General features: G+C 35.8%; 1 protein-coding gene across 4 annotated transcripts in view; it reads right to left on the bottom strand.

Annotated features, from left to right (window-relative positions):
- Nucleotides 1-17,982, bottom strand: part of LOC150094462 (hemocytin-like) — a 2,636,009-nt gene that overhangs the window by 172,842 nt on the left and 2,445,185 nt on the right. For all 4 annotated transcript variants that reach the window (XM_090412206.1, XM_090412207.1, XM_090412208.1 and 1 more), the window contains one exon: nucleotides 15,137-15,226. In XM_090412206.1, the coding sequence (XP_090268332.1) occupies nucleotides 15,137-15,226 (90 nt within the window). The remainder of the gene's footprint in view (nucleotides 1-15,136; nucleotides 15,227-17,982) is intronic.

Here is a 17,982-nt window from a genome sequence, read left to right as displayed (position 1 = left end):
CCAAAACACGCAGCAGCATTATAGATTTGTTTAAATCTAGACTCTAGACCAGGGGTGGAAAACTTGTGCATTCTCACATACCAACAGAAATTTTGGGGAACATATTATTATTTGGTGCCTTTTAAGTATTAAAAAGACCTTTTCAAATAATCAAATATCACACTAAAATGGTAAAATCAAAGAATATTGTAAGAGTGATTTTTGTAAAGTGAATGAATGTAAAAATTAGTGATAGAATTTTTACTAAAAGTCCTATCCTGTTGATAGCATGAATATTTTTTTATTTGCACTGTAAATCTAGCTGCCATGTAAAACCACACAATTTAAAGATGCAATTTTTAACATCAGCAAATGAGTCAACAATAATTCTGATTTTTTTTTTATAGAGATCAATCAGACATAAGTTTTTCAAAGTTTTCCCAATATATTGCAGTGCAATCTCGTAATCGTTTTACTTGGCTAAAGCACAATAAAAGAAAATAAAATTAAAGATATAATTGTATTACTTCTTAATCCCTTACAAGTAATACATAAAAATTACAGATAAAATAAATTGTTATTTTACCTACATAATATATTAAACAGAAGTTAATCTTTACCATTTTTAGCAGAAAACATCAAATCAAAACTAGAGAAAGAAAAATACTGGACATTTTATTTATTTAGCATCAATGAGACTTTCTGCTGCTGCTGCTGCTGCTGCATCACTAACGACAGATAATTTATATCAGGTTTATATTTTGTAACCTTTAGAGATGTGTATGCGCTACTAGTTTCATCTGTAAGGCTATTCCTGTTACGAGATTTAACAAAGTTCATCACTGAGAACAATGATTCACAACAATATGTAGATGCAAAAATGGATAATAATGCTGTTGCAAGGGTTTTTAAAAATACAAAAGTTTCGGGAATAGCATTCCAAGTTCTTAGTGCCTCTTTTTCCGTCTCAAATCGCTCTTTTTCAATATTTTCCAAGTCGATACTCTGAAGTCAACAAATTTCTGCTTCAAAATTGAGCTACTTTGAAAAATTGATCAACTGCATTTCAAAATCATCCATATTTATTCAGGAAAACATCTGCAAGTTTATTTGCAGGTATTTTCATGTCCTGTAGTTTGAGGTTCAAGTGTCATTTAAATGTTCGCAAAAATATGCAAAAACATCACTTTACAAACCCACACGATGTCATACATTTCTTTATAAGACATTTTTTTGATTAGTCAAAAATCCAGGCATTCAACAAATCGTTTCTGAACAAGATCTCGACTAAGCCAACGAACACTGTTGTAAATTAGTAGTCCTTTGTACACCGAATCCACCTCATTCAATAGATTCTCAAATTGTCTTTTATTTAAAGCATGTACAGAAATGTAATTAACTACCTTGGTTACTGTTTGCATCACGTCTTGAAGTTCCTTTAGGGCCAGCTTTTGCACATAAATTCTCCTCGTGTATGACGCAATGAAAACCTATCAGTGGATGACCAACATGTTTTGCAAACAGATTTACAAATCCTGCTTCCTTACCAATTCATGCTGGGCACACCATCTGTTGCGACGGATACCAGTTTTGAAATATCAGTTTGCCAAATAGATAATTCGTCTATAACTGCTTTAGATATTTCAACCCCACTGGTACGCTCAGGTAGTGTTACGAGGTTAATCATCTCTTCGCATACTTCGTCATCCCAAAATCTAGCAAGATGATATAATTAATATCTGTGCTCTCATCAACACAAATCGAAAAGAACATACATGAAGCTAACTATCTTGTTAACTGTTCTGCTTTATTCCTTTCCAACTTAAGTATTCTATCCTTAATTGATTTTCTACTCTCAGACAAATCTTAAATGCACTGAATAATTTTTATCTTTTGATTGTCAAAAAGGAAAAGGAGCTCATTCTTTTCATTTCGATGTCTGTTTCTTTGCTGGTGGTTTTGACATTCTGCTCAATTTGTAAAGAGAGGGAAGCAAACAATAAGTATATAAGAAAGCAATTATTTAATTGCTTTCTTCATACAGCTTTTAACTTTAATGAAAATAGGATTATGGGATGTAAAAATGTGGACAGAGACATATAGACACTGACAAAAATTATAATTTGGACTCTGAAAATCTCATCATAATCACTCTCTGCATATACCAACCAAGTTTAAGCAAATCAAAAATTACTACAATTATAAGCCAACGTACACACATGCAAATGAAAGAGAAGGATATGCATGCAATCTAATCACGTGCATATAACACTTCATAATCCTGAATATTGATAACGCATTTCATATAGCTTTAAAAACAACTTGCCTTATTTACTCGAATATAATTCGTCCTCACATATAACTTGCATCCCTGAATTTTACTTTACGAAAAAAGAAACTGAAAAGTTTCAGGTATACCTCACACACAGAAAAAAAAAGTTTAAGCACGTTCAATGTCAGGCAATAGTACCACATGCACTGCCAAACACAGTAGACAATAGTGACTGCAGATGCAAGCAAAACACGTCGTTTTATTGTATCACTGAATAAGGTACAGAACAGACATTTGCAGTCTGTGTAATATATTTCTCAACATATAGTGCAATTAGAGACAACTAGGATATAAATGTCACTAGCTAATGAATCACGTCTCCTTCCCAAAGAAACTATGCCATTTAGACTCAAGCAAAATCATATGTTGCACTGCCAAACACAGTATCTAACTAAAAACTAGATGGGCAGGAGTCTCTCCCCTGCTCAAACACAAAGCAGTAATAAAATTCAACTGTGTTAAAATTCGTAAACGTGTTAAAACTAAGAAATATATAGTGAATGTTGTTATGGCAGTTTCAGATATTGAATTCAGTTCAAGAGAATTAGCATTCAAATTCAAAAATTTTCAGTTTGCTTTTATCTTTGAGTTGCGAGATCTTTAATACCGCACCAATCATATGCACGTCTCAAAGCTGCTCTATTTTTACTGGCCTAGTACATATCTGTCTGTTTCACGTTCTGTTTTCAATGACTAATGAGAAGTGCTTTCATTAGTCATTCATGAAGGATTGTTCATTAAGTATCTCAAATCTCGTAAATTACTATTCATTTTTGCTTGAAATAATGGGAAAGAAGATGATGCCTATTTGGGTAGGATGCACACAAGGAAACTGCTCTCTAGGCAGGAAATAGAATAGCAATCATGATATGACACATATACAGGAATTTTATGAAAAAAATTGAAGATTTTAGTTTCTGAAAACTCTCACATATATCTCGCACCAAAATTTTTAGCTTTAATTTTAAGGGGGGGGGTTATAATCGAGTAAATAGGATATGTTTATGTCAATGTTAAAGGAAATTTGCTTTTATATCTAATAAGTTGAACATATTAATTGACAATAAATACTCCCAATCCATATTTTAATGACTTATGATTTAATAAAATTCAAATCCACATATATATACACACTTTAGAAAATGGATACGTTCTCTACTAAACATGAAAAGATATATCAAATGATGGTAAAAGAGTCATGCCATATCTGGATACCTGACGAATGAGGCAACAACAGAACTGGACGAAACTTGTATATCAGTATACCGTGGAAATAGGATTTTTGTTTCTTATTTTCTTATTACTACTAAAACAGTTCATAAGGTTTGCTTCTTTATTGCATTTTTATTTGGTATCACTGTATTTAATAAAATCGTATTATATTAAGTTAAAATATACAAGTCAGCAAAGATGTTGGATATGTATTTATTTATTTACCGTATATTACCGCGTATAATGCGAAAAATTTATGGTAAAAAATACTATTTAAAGTTAGGGGTTTGCATTATATGCGGATCCTAAAAATATAACATATTAGACTTGCACACATAATATATACTACCTAATGCCTATGCAACCAAATCTACTTGACCCACTCGCATTCGGCGACCGAGTGTGCATTGTATCTGCACATGCGCTCTCCATCGCCGAATGATAGAGCACAGTTAGGTATATCGGTTTAACCATAGTTCATTTTAAATAATATTCGATAAACAAACCTAGCCTGAAAATGAGCCAACAGAAACGTAAATGTTCATCTTTTGAAGCAGGATTTAAATTGCGTGTCGTGCAGTTTGCAGAAGAACATAATAACAGTGTTGCTATGAGAGAATTTGGTGTAGCAGAGAGTAATATTAGACTTTGGTGTAAGCAAAATGGCAGTCTTGAAAAAATCCCCAAAACGAAACGTGCCCGTCATGGAGATGTAGCATCCTTTCCAGAAATTGAAGAAGAGCTAAATGAATGGATTTTGATGCAACGACAAGATGGCATTATAGTAACAAGAAATGCAATTCGTTTTCGAGCTCTACAACTCAAGAATGGTAAATTCAAGGACACACCAGGTATTTCATCTTTTCTTGCTTCGCCTGGGTGGTAAAACAGATTTATGGAACGCAAAGCATTAACATTACGACACCGAACAAAAATTGCACAGAAGTTACCAAAGCAGCTTGAAGAAAAAGTGCAGTCCTTCCATAAATTTATCATAAAATTACGGAAGTGTCACGGATATGAACTTTCCCAAATTGGCAATATGGATGAGATGCCCATGTACTTTGATATGCCTGGGAATCGAACAGTAAACTCAGTTGGTGAAAAGGTGTCTTCATAAAAACAACGGAACATGAAAAAACGCATTTTACCATTGTTCTAGCATGCATGGCAGACGGGACCAAATTAAAGCCAACAGTGTTATGAAATATGAAGCATATGAAATTTCCGCCAGGTGTAATTGTTTGCACCAATTAGAAAGGTTGGATGGATGAAGAAGGTGTATATGGAACATTCGGCCAGGTAGACCTTGTTACGTCAACAAAGCATGCTAGCCTGGGATATGTTCTGGGCGCATTTAACAAAGACAAGCAAAGAGAAAGTATGTGAGCTACGTACAGACCTAGCAGTCATGCCGGGTGGTCTAACTTCTGTTTTGCAGGTGCTTGATTTAAATAGCTTGAATAAGCCATTTAAAGATCAATTACGTGAAAATGGAAAGAATGGATGTCATCTGGTTTGGTGAAGATGACAAAAGGTGGGAATTTTCAGAAGCCTGAGATCACCCTAGTCACCAGCTGGGTTAAAGAAGCATGGGATTCGATACCATCTGAAATGATTCAACGCTCATTTCTTAAATGTGGAATAAGTAATTCAATGGATGGATCCAAAGATCGTGTCATATACAAAAGTGAGGATGATGCACAACAAATTGGAGAGCATGAAGACGATGATGACAACTGCTACACTGATGACGCAATCCCTACAGATGAATTTATAAATGAAATGTTTAACGACTCAAAAGATGAAGAAGAATTTAAAGGATTTTGACATTTTGTTTTAAAATAAATATTTCTTTCGTTAATTCATATTGTATTATTTATAATGTTATGGAACAAGATTAACAGATCGCATTATATGTGGACATGGCATTTTTGGGCTAGTTTTCAAACAAAATTTCTAGTTCGCATTATACGTGGATCGCATTATACGCGATAATATACAGTATTTATTTTTTAAGGTGAGCCGTGGGTGGCATGTGTGCCAAGGGTTGCCCACCCCTGCTCTAGACTAACGATACATAAACAATACAATATGTTTTCAATGGTTTCGATAACAACCAAATGATATAAATGTGTAACTTTAATGCTGCAAAATGTTAGGTCTTGAGGTTTTGGACACATCGATGGGATGCTGCATATTCTAAGGGAGGAGTTAAACTGGAGGAAGTAGGGGAGAGAAGAGATCTGGGGTTGGTGATTGATAGAAACCTGAAATTTAGGGGACATATTGCAAAGGTAGTGAAGGTAACATAGAGGATTGCTGCAATAATGAGAAGGACAGTGACCTGCAGAGATAAAATGGTTACCATTCTGTTGTATAAAACTCTGATCAGACCACACTTAGACTACTGTTCTCAGATCTGGTCCCCAGGATTTGAAGGGGATAAATTAAATGTGGAAAGGGTATAAAGGCAGATAACAAAGATGGTGTCAGGACTGTACAATGTTAGTTATGAGGATCGGCTGAGGGAGTGTGAACTGCAGAGTTTAGTGGATAGAAGAAGGAGAGGTGATATGATTGAGACTTTTAAACTTTTGAGAGGTGGTTACAGGGTTGACACTGGGGAGTTCCTTCGCTTGGTTGAACAGCAGGAAGGAGTCATGACAAGGGGCCATCCCTGGAAGTTACGAACGGAAACTGTGAGAAAGAGAGTGAGGAGTGGTTTCTTTGCATGGAGGGTGGTTGATCCATGGAATGCATTGGCTGATGGAGTGGTGAGAGCGAGAACGGTCAATGCGTTTAAGGATTGGTATGATAGACTTTGTGTTTCCTAGGAGGGACCTCTGTCGATGAGTCTTGATAGACTTTGAAGAGATAACGAAAAGATAAAACTGAAAAAGAAATTCATATACCAGAAAGAAAAGAAAAATACATTAAAAATAGACCAAAAAAAAAAAAAACACTAAAATAATATAAAAATAGAAAAGCAGCTGCTATGAATAGTATACCAAATGAACTATTAAGCAGATATAAATTTAATTGAATATACTCTATCATCATCAAATTCCTGACATGTAAACTCAAGGGGTGTACAGGATATGACAGTACTCCATGAAATATTTACACCATTACTAACTTCCTATCTACTATTTTCCTTCAAATCAATCTCTTGCCTGTCAAGACACCAAAATTATCAGATCTTATATTTCAATCCTCTAAGACTTTTTATCATATTAATCCACCGATATATTGGTCTTCCTCTGGGTCTTTTTCCTGTTAACCTGGTAGAGAACTTGCTAATCTTTCATCTCCCATTCTGTTTAAGTGACCATACCACCTGAGATCAGTTCTGCTAATACATTCCTGGATGCTAACAATGTCAAGTTCTTTCGTAATATCCTCATTTTTAATATGCTATTGCAATTGATGCCATCAGTTCATGTCCCTAATCTTTCTCACGATTCTGATATCTGCAGTCTCTAGTCTTTGGTCAATGTTTTACTTCTGACCCATCTCTCAGATCCATAAGTTAAAACTGGCTTGAACCCTGTCTTGTATACAGCTAATTTAGTGTTTTGACTAATTTCTCTCTTATTCCATGTAAATTAATTCAGTTGACTTCCTACAATAAAGGCTTTGTTGATTCTGTTGTCTATTTCCATATTTAATTGGAATACTATCTTCACTAAAAATCATGCTTAAGTAGCTGGAATGTTTTACTTGTTCTGTAGGTTTTCAATGCAGTTGATATTTTCAATACTTCTGGCTATTTTCATTGTTTTTGTCTTGTTATTGCTGACCTTCATACCATCTATTACAACAATTATTCAATTTAGTCAGGGAATCTTGCAGACTCGTAGTGGATTTATTTAGAGGTCTGACATCATCTGCATAAAGCAAAGAACTGACATAAACATCTCCAATTTTGATATCAGATTTAATACCACTTTCCTTCATAATGTGATCCATATATATAATGAATAACAGAAGGGATAATGTACATCCTTGTCTGACACCAGATTTAACATTAAACCATCTTCCTGTACTTCCTTCGATTCTAACTGCTGACTTTACAACTCAAATAAAGACAAAGCATTGCTTGATATAATGCCCCATTGACATCATATAATTGTAGCGTTTTGAATAGCTTCTCTCTTGGCACCTTGTCATATGCCTTTTCCAGATCTACAAAAATTGAATACAGATCTTTGTTATATTCCCATGACCTTTCAACTACATGTCGTAAAGTGAATATCTGATCCTGACAGCCTCTATTTGGCCTGAATCCAGCTTGTTCTTCACCAAGCTTTTCTTCCACAATTCTTCTCAACCGTTTCTCAAGTATACTGGCATAAATCTTACCAGGAGCAGTCAGTAGAGAATTTTGTAATTCTCACATTCAGTTATATTTCCATTTTTATATATGGGTACTATGAGCGCTCTACTCCAATCATCTGGAATTCGTCCCTCTGTCCAGGCCTTCTGAACTATGCAGTGCAACCACTGTAAGATTTTTATACCTCCATACTTGAGAATTTTTGGTCGAATATCATCTAATCTAGCTGCATTTCCACATTTTAGGCTTTTGACGGCTTTTCTACTTGAAGTATGGATATGTATTCCTGATTGCATGCCTGGTCAATGCTTTTCACCATTGTGCTGTCACTGATTGTTTCATTTAGCACTTTTTCAAAGTAATTACTTCATACTTCAAGGATATCTTTTTCTCCAGTTTTATATATTATTAGAATCATTATTATTTCACACCTCCATGGAGTCCAAAGAACTCATTGAGGGAGAGTGTGCCAACAGCATCGAACGATTGAAGCCCTTCCAACTATTAACCGTGTTCAAACTTGCTTAACTTTTTGCGTGAGCCATTAGTAGCAGAGGCTTTACCAATCGACCATCTTTTGCTGGCAAATCACCGTTATCATCTCCAATTCCTTTTATAGCGCTCTCTCCTCCATTTCTGAACTTCTTCAACAACCTTCAGAATATCTTGCCATCTTCTTGATATTTATTTGCTATGTTCTTACCAAAGCCTTCCAATGATTTTGGTTAAGCTAGTTTTACACAGTGTTTAGCTCTCTTACATTTGTCTCTGTATTCTCTAAGAGCATAAGTTGACTTATATGCCAGGGACTTTTGCTATGCCTTATTCCTTTCCTTCACTGCCTCTTTAGCTTCCTGTTCCACCATGGAATTCTGATATTTCTATCCTTGCAGACAACTTCATCACATGTTTCTCTGGCTGAATCAATCTATGTTATTTTCAGAGCTTGCCACTGAATCTACAAAGTTTGGTTCCTGTTCTCAAACTCTTTCATTTTTTCTTCAATAATGTTTGAATGTTTTAGTCTACATTTCACATCTGAGAGCTGCTTAGCTTTTATTCACTTTAAAACTTTCTTACATATTCTTCTTTTCAATATGAAATTCAATTTTATCCTGCTCAAGACTAAATGGTGAACCTTCCAATTTCAAATCTTCTGTGCACTCTAGTGTCCTGCACCAATGAGAAAACATCACTATCAACAATAACATAGTCAATGAGAATTTTCTTATTCCTTGCCTCTTCTCTCCATGTGAATTTGTGCACATTTTTATGTTGGAACATGGTGTCAGTAATAACTAGTACGTGTCCTGAGCAGAAATCCAACAGGTATCGGTCATTATTATTAGCTTTGCTCTTTTCTCCAAATTTTCCAAAACATTTTTGTATATCCGACAATCATTTCCTGGTCTGCTATTTAGATCCCTAATAAGGACCAACTTTTAATTTTTCATTGTGTCAGTTGCTTTCTCTAAAGCCTCAAAAAATTTCTCCACTTCAACCTTAGTAGAACCTTCTGTAGGACCATAGGCACAAATAAGTCTCATTGTCCAGTTCCCCATTCTGATATTTGCACACATCACTCTACTTGGTATTGCTTGCCATTCAAGAAGATTAGCCTCATATTTAGTGTTGAACACTATGGGCTACTCCTTCTTTTCCTTGATTGTCATTGCCTGAATATAACATTTTGTATTTATTGCTCAGAAAGATCTCACCAGTTTTTGTCCTTTTTGTTTCAGTCACCCCTATTATGTTGATCTGGTACTTATCCAATTCCTCAGCTATCTCCAGTTCTTTACCATTCAGGCTTCTTATGTTGACAGTACTGATCTTGAACTCTGGTGATGTTGAGTTGGGGTGTGTTTTAGGATTTGTTCCAGTAGATGACGTTTCGCTATTCACCCTGGTTCCCTAGCAAAAGCAATGGGGGCCTTGTTTAACTAGGCGACACCCCAGCTTGCACGAAATTCTGTCATGCTCTGCTATCATTTTATATTGTGGTTTAAGATAAAAAGAATACAATTTGGTCAGATAAATCACAAATTGCCAGCCCATCCTGGTTTGTTCAGTATCCAGGTAGATACCTAACAGGGTGCATCACGTGAAGGTGAGGATTGGACATTAGTTCAGAAGCCTTGGTCAGGTCTCTGCATTCCTTTAAAGACTATGTGGAGACTATGTGTATAACCTCTCAGTTATACAGCTTTGACCCTTATGCACCTCCTTACTCTTAATGTCTAGAAATGATAACCAATTATCATTTCTAGACATTTCAATTAAAAAACAAATAAATGGATGCATCAGCCTTACAGTTTATCGCAAACCTACCAATACAGGTAGATACACTTCACTTCTTCACACCATATTTCTCAGAAACTTAGCATTGTACATATGCTAAGAAATAGAGTCATTACAACTGATGATAAAGCTCTCACAAAGAATAGTTATCCTAAAAAATTGATCCACAAGATTCTTTTCTGTGACCCCCCACAAAGACGACTGGAAGATATACATTACTATTGTAATAAGATTGCTAAACTCCTCAAGCCACATGGAATATGAGTAGGTTTTAAATCTTCACAGACCATTCGCCAATTTTTAAGATCTCCAAAAGATAGTCACCCTTTTTTCAAATATGTCAGAGTTTACAACATCCCCTGCTCTTGCAGCTTAAACTATGTTGACCAGACTTCAAGAAGTTTTGAAATCAGAAAAAAGGAACACATAGGAGATGTCAATAATAATAGAGAAGACAAATCGGGATTAGCCTTTCATTTTGCTAGGACTAACCTAGCAAAATGAAAGGTTATATAATTTTTATCCCATTCTATAATTTTATGGAATAGGATAAAAGCTCCATGCCCTAATTAGAGGAGGATTTTCGCTTCCGAATGATTAAAGAAGCCACAACAGTTCTCCGTTCAGAAGAAAACCTAAATAGAAACCAAGGAATAATTTTGCCCGAGATCTGGAAGAACTTCATTAGATCTTTCAACAAGGTAGAATTCAATTTTGCTGCAACTACAGAATGTTCCTATATAATAACTAGTAGGTCATACACGTGCAATACGTCTGATGTACGCGTTCTTCTGCTTTTATAAAAATGCAACTGTATTTGGTCCATTCATGGTTTCAGTGCAAATAGTTATTTAGCGTTTAAGTGTTTTTTACGTTTATATAATTTTAACCCAACTAGTTTCGCCAACAGCCACAGTTGGCGAAACTAGTTGGTATAACTTAGTTTAAAATAAATATATTTGACCAAAAAACCCAAATAGTAGTCATTCTCTCCTAAAGTAAGTAGATTACTAAAATATGACCTCCCTTTAGCAAATCCATGCTGTTCATCAAAGATAATACCATTCTTGTCAACCCAATTCTGGATCCTAGTTCTCACAAGCATCTCCAACAACTTAACTACAACACCTGACACACAGATAGTTTGATGCTTGAGTTCTATCACCTCCTTTGAAGTGGCACAATCTTCCCTCCTTCCACTCATTAGAAATTTGACCGAGTGGAAGACTCATTAAAAAAAATATGTGAAGGCAGATGTCAACTTCCTGGCACATTCCTTCAGAATACACAGTGATATATTATCAAGTCCCAAAGCATTATTTACATCTAGTTTGATCAACTCCCTATACATCTCTTGCTCAACTGCTCTCAATCTCTGCATGAAGTCACATTCACAACATTGAAAGACCTTTATGAACTGCTCATAATAACTTATGACCAGTTGTCCCACCCACATTGCCTGGTCTTTGTAGTCCTTGTGGAATTGGTTATTTCCACTTCTCTTATGCTGCCTCCATTATGCCCTTTTTCTCTGTATCGCATGCTTAATCTCTTTATTCATCCAATTCACACCTACCTTATTTAACCTTCTCACCCTCGGAATACATTTAGATGCTGCATGTACTAGATAGTTTTTGAAAATACCCCAAGCTGCATTGATCTCTTTTCCAGCTAACTCCTAATTCCATGCTACACCTGCAAGCTGTCTCCTGAGCTCTTCATAATCACACCCCTTGTAGTTCCACATATACCCTTTTTCTCACAGAGGTCCTCACGCTGCTGGCAACCACCCAGGTAATCACCTCATGGTCACTCTCACCAGTTAGCAGCTGATTTGACACCTCATTTACAATTACATCCTCTGATGAGATGACCAAATCCAAAACCCTCAATCCTCGTGTGCCCTGTGTTACATACTGTCTGAAGTAGTTATCCCTCAAAAACTCAAGAAACTCATTTTCTTTACTTCCAGTTGCTATCACGTCATTCCAGTCTATATTGCCATAATTATAATCATCCATAATGATCACTCTTTTCTTATTTGCTTGGCTAATTTGATTATACATTTCATAGTCACAACATCCACATTTCCTGGTCTATAACAACATCCAACCAAGTATTTCATTCCATTCACCTCTTTCTCACACCATACTGCCTCAAAACCACTGGCACTATTTCCCTCTTGCATCTCTACTTTGTATGGACTTTCTCTTTCTAACTCTTTCTCTGTCATCAGGGTTTCCTCTGTTTCCTCTTGATCCTAGGTCAACCCATTCCTCTCCTGTCTACACATACTCTCATGCCACTTACTTCCTCATTCATTACCACCTCTTCTACCTTAACCGTAACCACTCAAATGCAGTCCATCGCTTCCATACAGTTCACTTCATCCTTCAAACTCATTCCACACATTAACAAATTGTACTCCTCTCTCTCTCCTCACACATTTCAGCCAACATGCCATGCATAATCCTTGCTCTCCGCCTCATCTCACCACAGTCATGCATAGGCAACAGGCTTACTACCCTTCCTGTCACACTATTGTCTTTTATCTGTCTAAGCAGCCTCCTGATATCCATTCTGATGTGCTCTGTCTTTGTCCTCATTCATATCTATTAAAACCATCAACTCCTTTACTGTCTCCCTCCTCATATCCAATGCCTCAATCACTCTACTCATTTTACCACCTTCATGCTATCATTTTACCACCTTGTGCATCCTATCATCAAGCACACCTTTAATAATTGAGTCGCCATACAACGCCACTCACTCGTCTTTCTTTAACTCTTTCGTACCTATTTGATTTGTTTTAATCATTTTCACCCGAATTTTCTTAATTTCACTTTGCATCCATTTCATCTCTTGCCTCATCCAACCCAATTCAACTTTCAAATCTCACGTCACATTCTCTCTTTCATTCAATCTTTCTAATTTTCGAACTCTTGACTCCTGCTCCACACTTTCGCTCTTATTCATCCTTTTGAGTTTGTACTTTCTGTACTGTTTTCTGTACATAGAATACCTTCATAACAAACTACGTTCTATTGATGCAAAACTCTTCATAGCAAAAGATATGATGCCAACCAAAGGGGAAAAAACTCATATAGCAATGGAATTTGCAAAACATTACTAAGGTATGGTATAACTGTCTATGGAAACACAGCAAACAGTCACTTATCAAATTTAGAAAAACTTCACTGAAGAATCGTTTCAATGGTGCTTTGGAGACCCGGTACACACCAGGAAATAACTTAACCACTAATGAACAAAACAAAATCTATAAAGTATAAAGAGCATAAAGAATCTAAGATACTATGTACTGTTACTTAGACACTATATATAGACACTTCTGTATATTGAACGGCATATCATTTACACCAATATGATACATGCTGATAAAGTGCTCGTTCAATAAATTCCACTATATCCTTTGACACTGTTATTCTGCTGCATTAAATATCCACCAGTGTTAACTTGTCATAATTGTTCTTTCTCTTGCTTGCCATATAGCTGAAAATTTCTATTGAGTTAACTTTGGCTTGGCCAGCCAATCTCCTCTTATACTGCACCTTTTCTTTCTTAACCATGCTCATCACCTTTCTAGCCTGCACTTTATACTCTTGATGGATCCGATCACCACCAACTGTCTCATACCTCCTCCATAATATTTTCTTTTCCAGCACAGCTTGCTTGATTTCATTGCTCATCCATTTCACTCATACTCTATTTACTCGCTTAACCCTTGGTATGCAATTATACATTGCTTTTGTCAGATACTGCCTCATGAGTTTCCATGCGTTGTCAACATCTTTTCCACTCAGCTTATCTAACCAACATACTGATGATAACTGACTATAATCACCTGCTTTATAGTTCCACATATATCGGTTTTTGGCAGTGACCTTTTCTTGTTTCATCACTTCCCAAATAAGTACCTCATGATCACTCTCACCAACTGGTGGCAGTGTCAACATTTCATTATCAACTGCATCTTGTGAAGTTATCATTATCACCAAATCCAAAACAATAAAGCCTCTAGTTGCTTCAATCACATGCTGCTTAAGACACTTATCTCTCAAAAATTCCACAAAGTCACTCTCCTTGTTCCCATACACTATCTTCTCCTTCCATTCTGTATTCATATAATTAAAGTCCCATCAGGATCATCTTCTTTTTACATGCCAACTAATTTGCCTAAACATTTTGCAACCGATATTCTCTGCATTCCCTAGCCTATAACTACATCCTATCTGACATACTAACCTGTATATTTCAACTTCACACCAAGTAGGTTAGTATGTCAGATAGAATGCTTACATCCAACACCTTAAAAACTTACAACGTTGTTGTTTTGAATACTCCTTACATTTGTGTACAAACATAACAATCCCTGTCTGTGTTTGAGGTCATTCTATCAACACCAACATTCTCTATTCTAGTTGCTATACCACACCATTCACTTTGGTCTGAGCAGTATTATAAACAGCATTAAACATCGTTGTTAGCACTGCATTGCTCTGAGGGATGACTACATTCCTTATTGAAGCACTCTGGCAATCTCATTTTGACCTCTTGTTTTTGACCATTGTTTTCATGTATCACTGAATTAAACTATTAATTGACAATTTTTGTGGGTGTCTCTTTCATATCTCCAGTGGGAGGAGTGATGAATATTCTCCTTCAATGAGTTCACCTTTTCACCAATTTGCATAAAAATGCATCATACAGTTTTCAGTTGTGAATTTTCTTTGTTCCTTAATTCATGGAAACTAGAGTATTATTATTATTAATCATTAACATTTTGCTTATGAAACAATTTAATAAAACTGGTTAATGGAAATTAACTAATCTAGTTTCCTGTGCATTCAGCAAAATACATTCTATATACAAATAATCATATTATTAGATGTGTGTTATAAATTAACAAGGTATCAGCAATAATAATATTAATAATATGGGAAATCAAAACTTACAGCATACGTTTCATTGTCTCCAATGCAAAAAATACGTGGATATTTTGGACAGCAAAGGCCTGGAATTTTGCTTTCTAAACGAATGTAATCCTAAAAAGAAAAAAAACAAAAGAATTGTGAATTTAAGGGGGTAAATGTACATATGTATGTACACATGAATACATTCACACACATTCATTCTTCAGTTTCCGAGTATGATCAAGTAGCATTAACTTTTCAGTTGCACAGGCAAAGATTATCATGAGAAAGGAACTTATGGGAATTATTATTACATGTGCATCTCCATGGAATTGGAAGACTCATTCCACAAGGCCCATGCTAACCATTATTCATACAAAACCTATCATATCTCTCCTTAAACACTACCTTTGGCAATCCATTCCAGTCATCAAGCAAAAAAAAAAGTCTTGTCTATGCACCCTACTAATGATACTCTTACAAAACTTGAAAGGTCAGCTTCATCCTATCCTTACTTGTTATGTATTTTATTTTTCAGGACTTCCACTGAGTCGAGAGAGGCTCAACTCAGACAACCATACCACTGCTAAAACTCATTCACCATTTGTGCTCTCATCATCTTATTAGCTAATGTATACACCTGTCCAACCACCCTCAATGCAAGAAAGTCCCTCCTTGCCCTTTTGCTCACCACTTTCATTTGGTAACTTCCAGGGATGTTCTCCCCCCATTCTATTATATGAACAAACTCCTCCAGTGCCCACTGTCAAACCTTGTAACTACCTCTCAACAGTTTAAAAGTCTCAATCATGCCACCTCTCCTCCTTTTATCTACCAAAGTCTGCAACCCATCATACCTTCAGTTATCCTAGTAGCTAACATTGTATATACTCCTGATATCATTTTTGTTATCTGCTTCTGTACTCTCTAAGAAAAAAACCCTGACATTTCCATATGAGATTGGCTAATTCACCTCCAGATGAAAAGTCCTGATAAAGTTCTTTACATCCTAGACATGGTTCAAACTAACGTCTTTCCAACCAAAGGTCACTGTGAAAACTGACTGAGCCAATGAGGCATCAATATGATGATAATCAATACACAAGTATTGAAAAAATCTTTAATATCAATCTTGTAGAACTCCTTTAACAACTTAAATGCTTCTATTATGTTCTTTCTTTTTGCCTATTAACTAAACTTTGCAAGCCCCCTCGCCCACACACACACACACATTCAATCTATTCTCACAGGAAGCATTCCACAGAACTTGCCATCTTGGCCATTTGTTTCTGGATCCTTTCGACCCCTCATCTACAAGAATCGCAGGTGATCAAACATATGTACAATGGTCAAGAGGCAGTTGTACCATAGCTTTATAATAATAACCTCCTTATCACTACTTAAGTGTTCTTCAGCATTTAAGTAATCTTAAGTAATCATTTGTACTATTTTGCCAATTTTCATCAATTCTACTGTCTGACAACAGATGTGAGACCCTTGGCTGGCAATGTGCCAAAAAGAGTTAATTCATATTGAAGGGGAGAAAGGAATAAGGCGATGTAAGAATTCATTACCAACACGTGAAATCACGTGCTTTATATGTAAATTTTCCAACTGCTGTACAAGCAAAATAGTTACCACTTTAAAAACTATAATTTTCATAAAAGAAAAGCTAATTTTCTGACATATAATAATAAACACTCATTCCTATGAAATGCATTGATGAACCCTATCATCAAAATGGATTTGCCTTCTTCTGACATGAGCAGAAGAAGTGATCCCTTGACACTTATGTTGCATATGTGTCAAGGGATCTTGCATCTGTGGTTGAAGAGCACATATGTCCACCATTACCACTAAATCCTTAGCTTCATTAATTTTCTGCAATCTAGTACTGTCAATTTTATACACAATGTGCCATTTTGTCCCAAAGTGCATGACTTTACACTTTGCCACATTAAACTGATAATCCTTTGCCATAGTGACAATTTAATTAAATCATCCAGCAACATATCTAAATCACCTTTATCAACTCTCTCCCTAGTAATGCTCTCCCTAGTTTTGCATCCTCAACAAAAAACTAAATACTCCCCACCTCCATATATTATTCTCTATGCCCTTACTATATGAATTAAGTACTAGCATCTTAATACTAGCTCAGTACTAGCACAATTAAGTACTGGTGCTAGTACTGAGCCTAGAGGCACTACACTAGACATCTTCATTCTTTTGGATTCCACTCTACCATATACTACTCTATGAGGTCTCTCTGTCAGTCACTATGTACAGCTTCATATCCATTCACATTTGGTCCAACTTATGCAACAGTTTTCCATGCAGCAGGAGCAAATGGAAGATTCATCATGGTGTAGCCATTTTCCTTATCTAATTCAGCTGCCACTCTATTATAAAATAGTCAATTACTATGGTAATTGACTGTTTTATGACCTACCTATGACAAAGGCAAGCTGCAAAAGATGCTTTTACAAAAACCAAAGAGTGTCATATTCCAATGCACCCATTCCTGGATTTTACCTTTAATCATCACATCTGAGATACTAACTAATCTGTAATTTTCTACTTCTATCTTGAATATGTAATGGAACTATCTTGCCCTCTTTCCACTCCTTTGGATCCTTGCTAGAGCTGAGACTTAAACTAAATCTTGGTTAGAAGCACTGTAATTTTCTTACACATTCTCATAGCACATGAATTAGCATACCATCTGCTCAGACTGCTATATATACACACTGATATTTCTCAATATTCTTATATTTTCTCTATTTCATTTGCCTAAATTTTCACATCAATCTCTGCTGCACTAGCAAGTGCAGTATCTCCACCCAAAAGATACACCTTTCCAAAGTGATCACTTAGTAACTAAATTA

Source organism: Typopeltis vanoorti, chromosome 22, assembly GCF_054136105.1.
Source record: "Typopeltis vanoorti isolate ZY-2024b chromosome 22, IOZ_Tvanoo_1.0, whole genome shotgun sequence".
NCBI lineage: Eukaryota > Metazoa > Arthropoda > Arachnida > Uropygi > Thelyphonidae > Typopeltis > Typopeltis vanoorti.
Note: the sequence above shows the minus strand (reverse complement) of the source record. Positions and strands in the feature narration are given on the sequence as shown.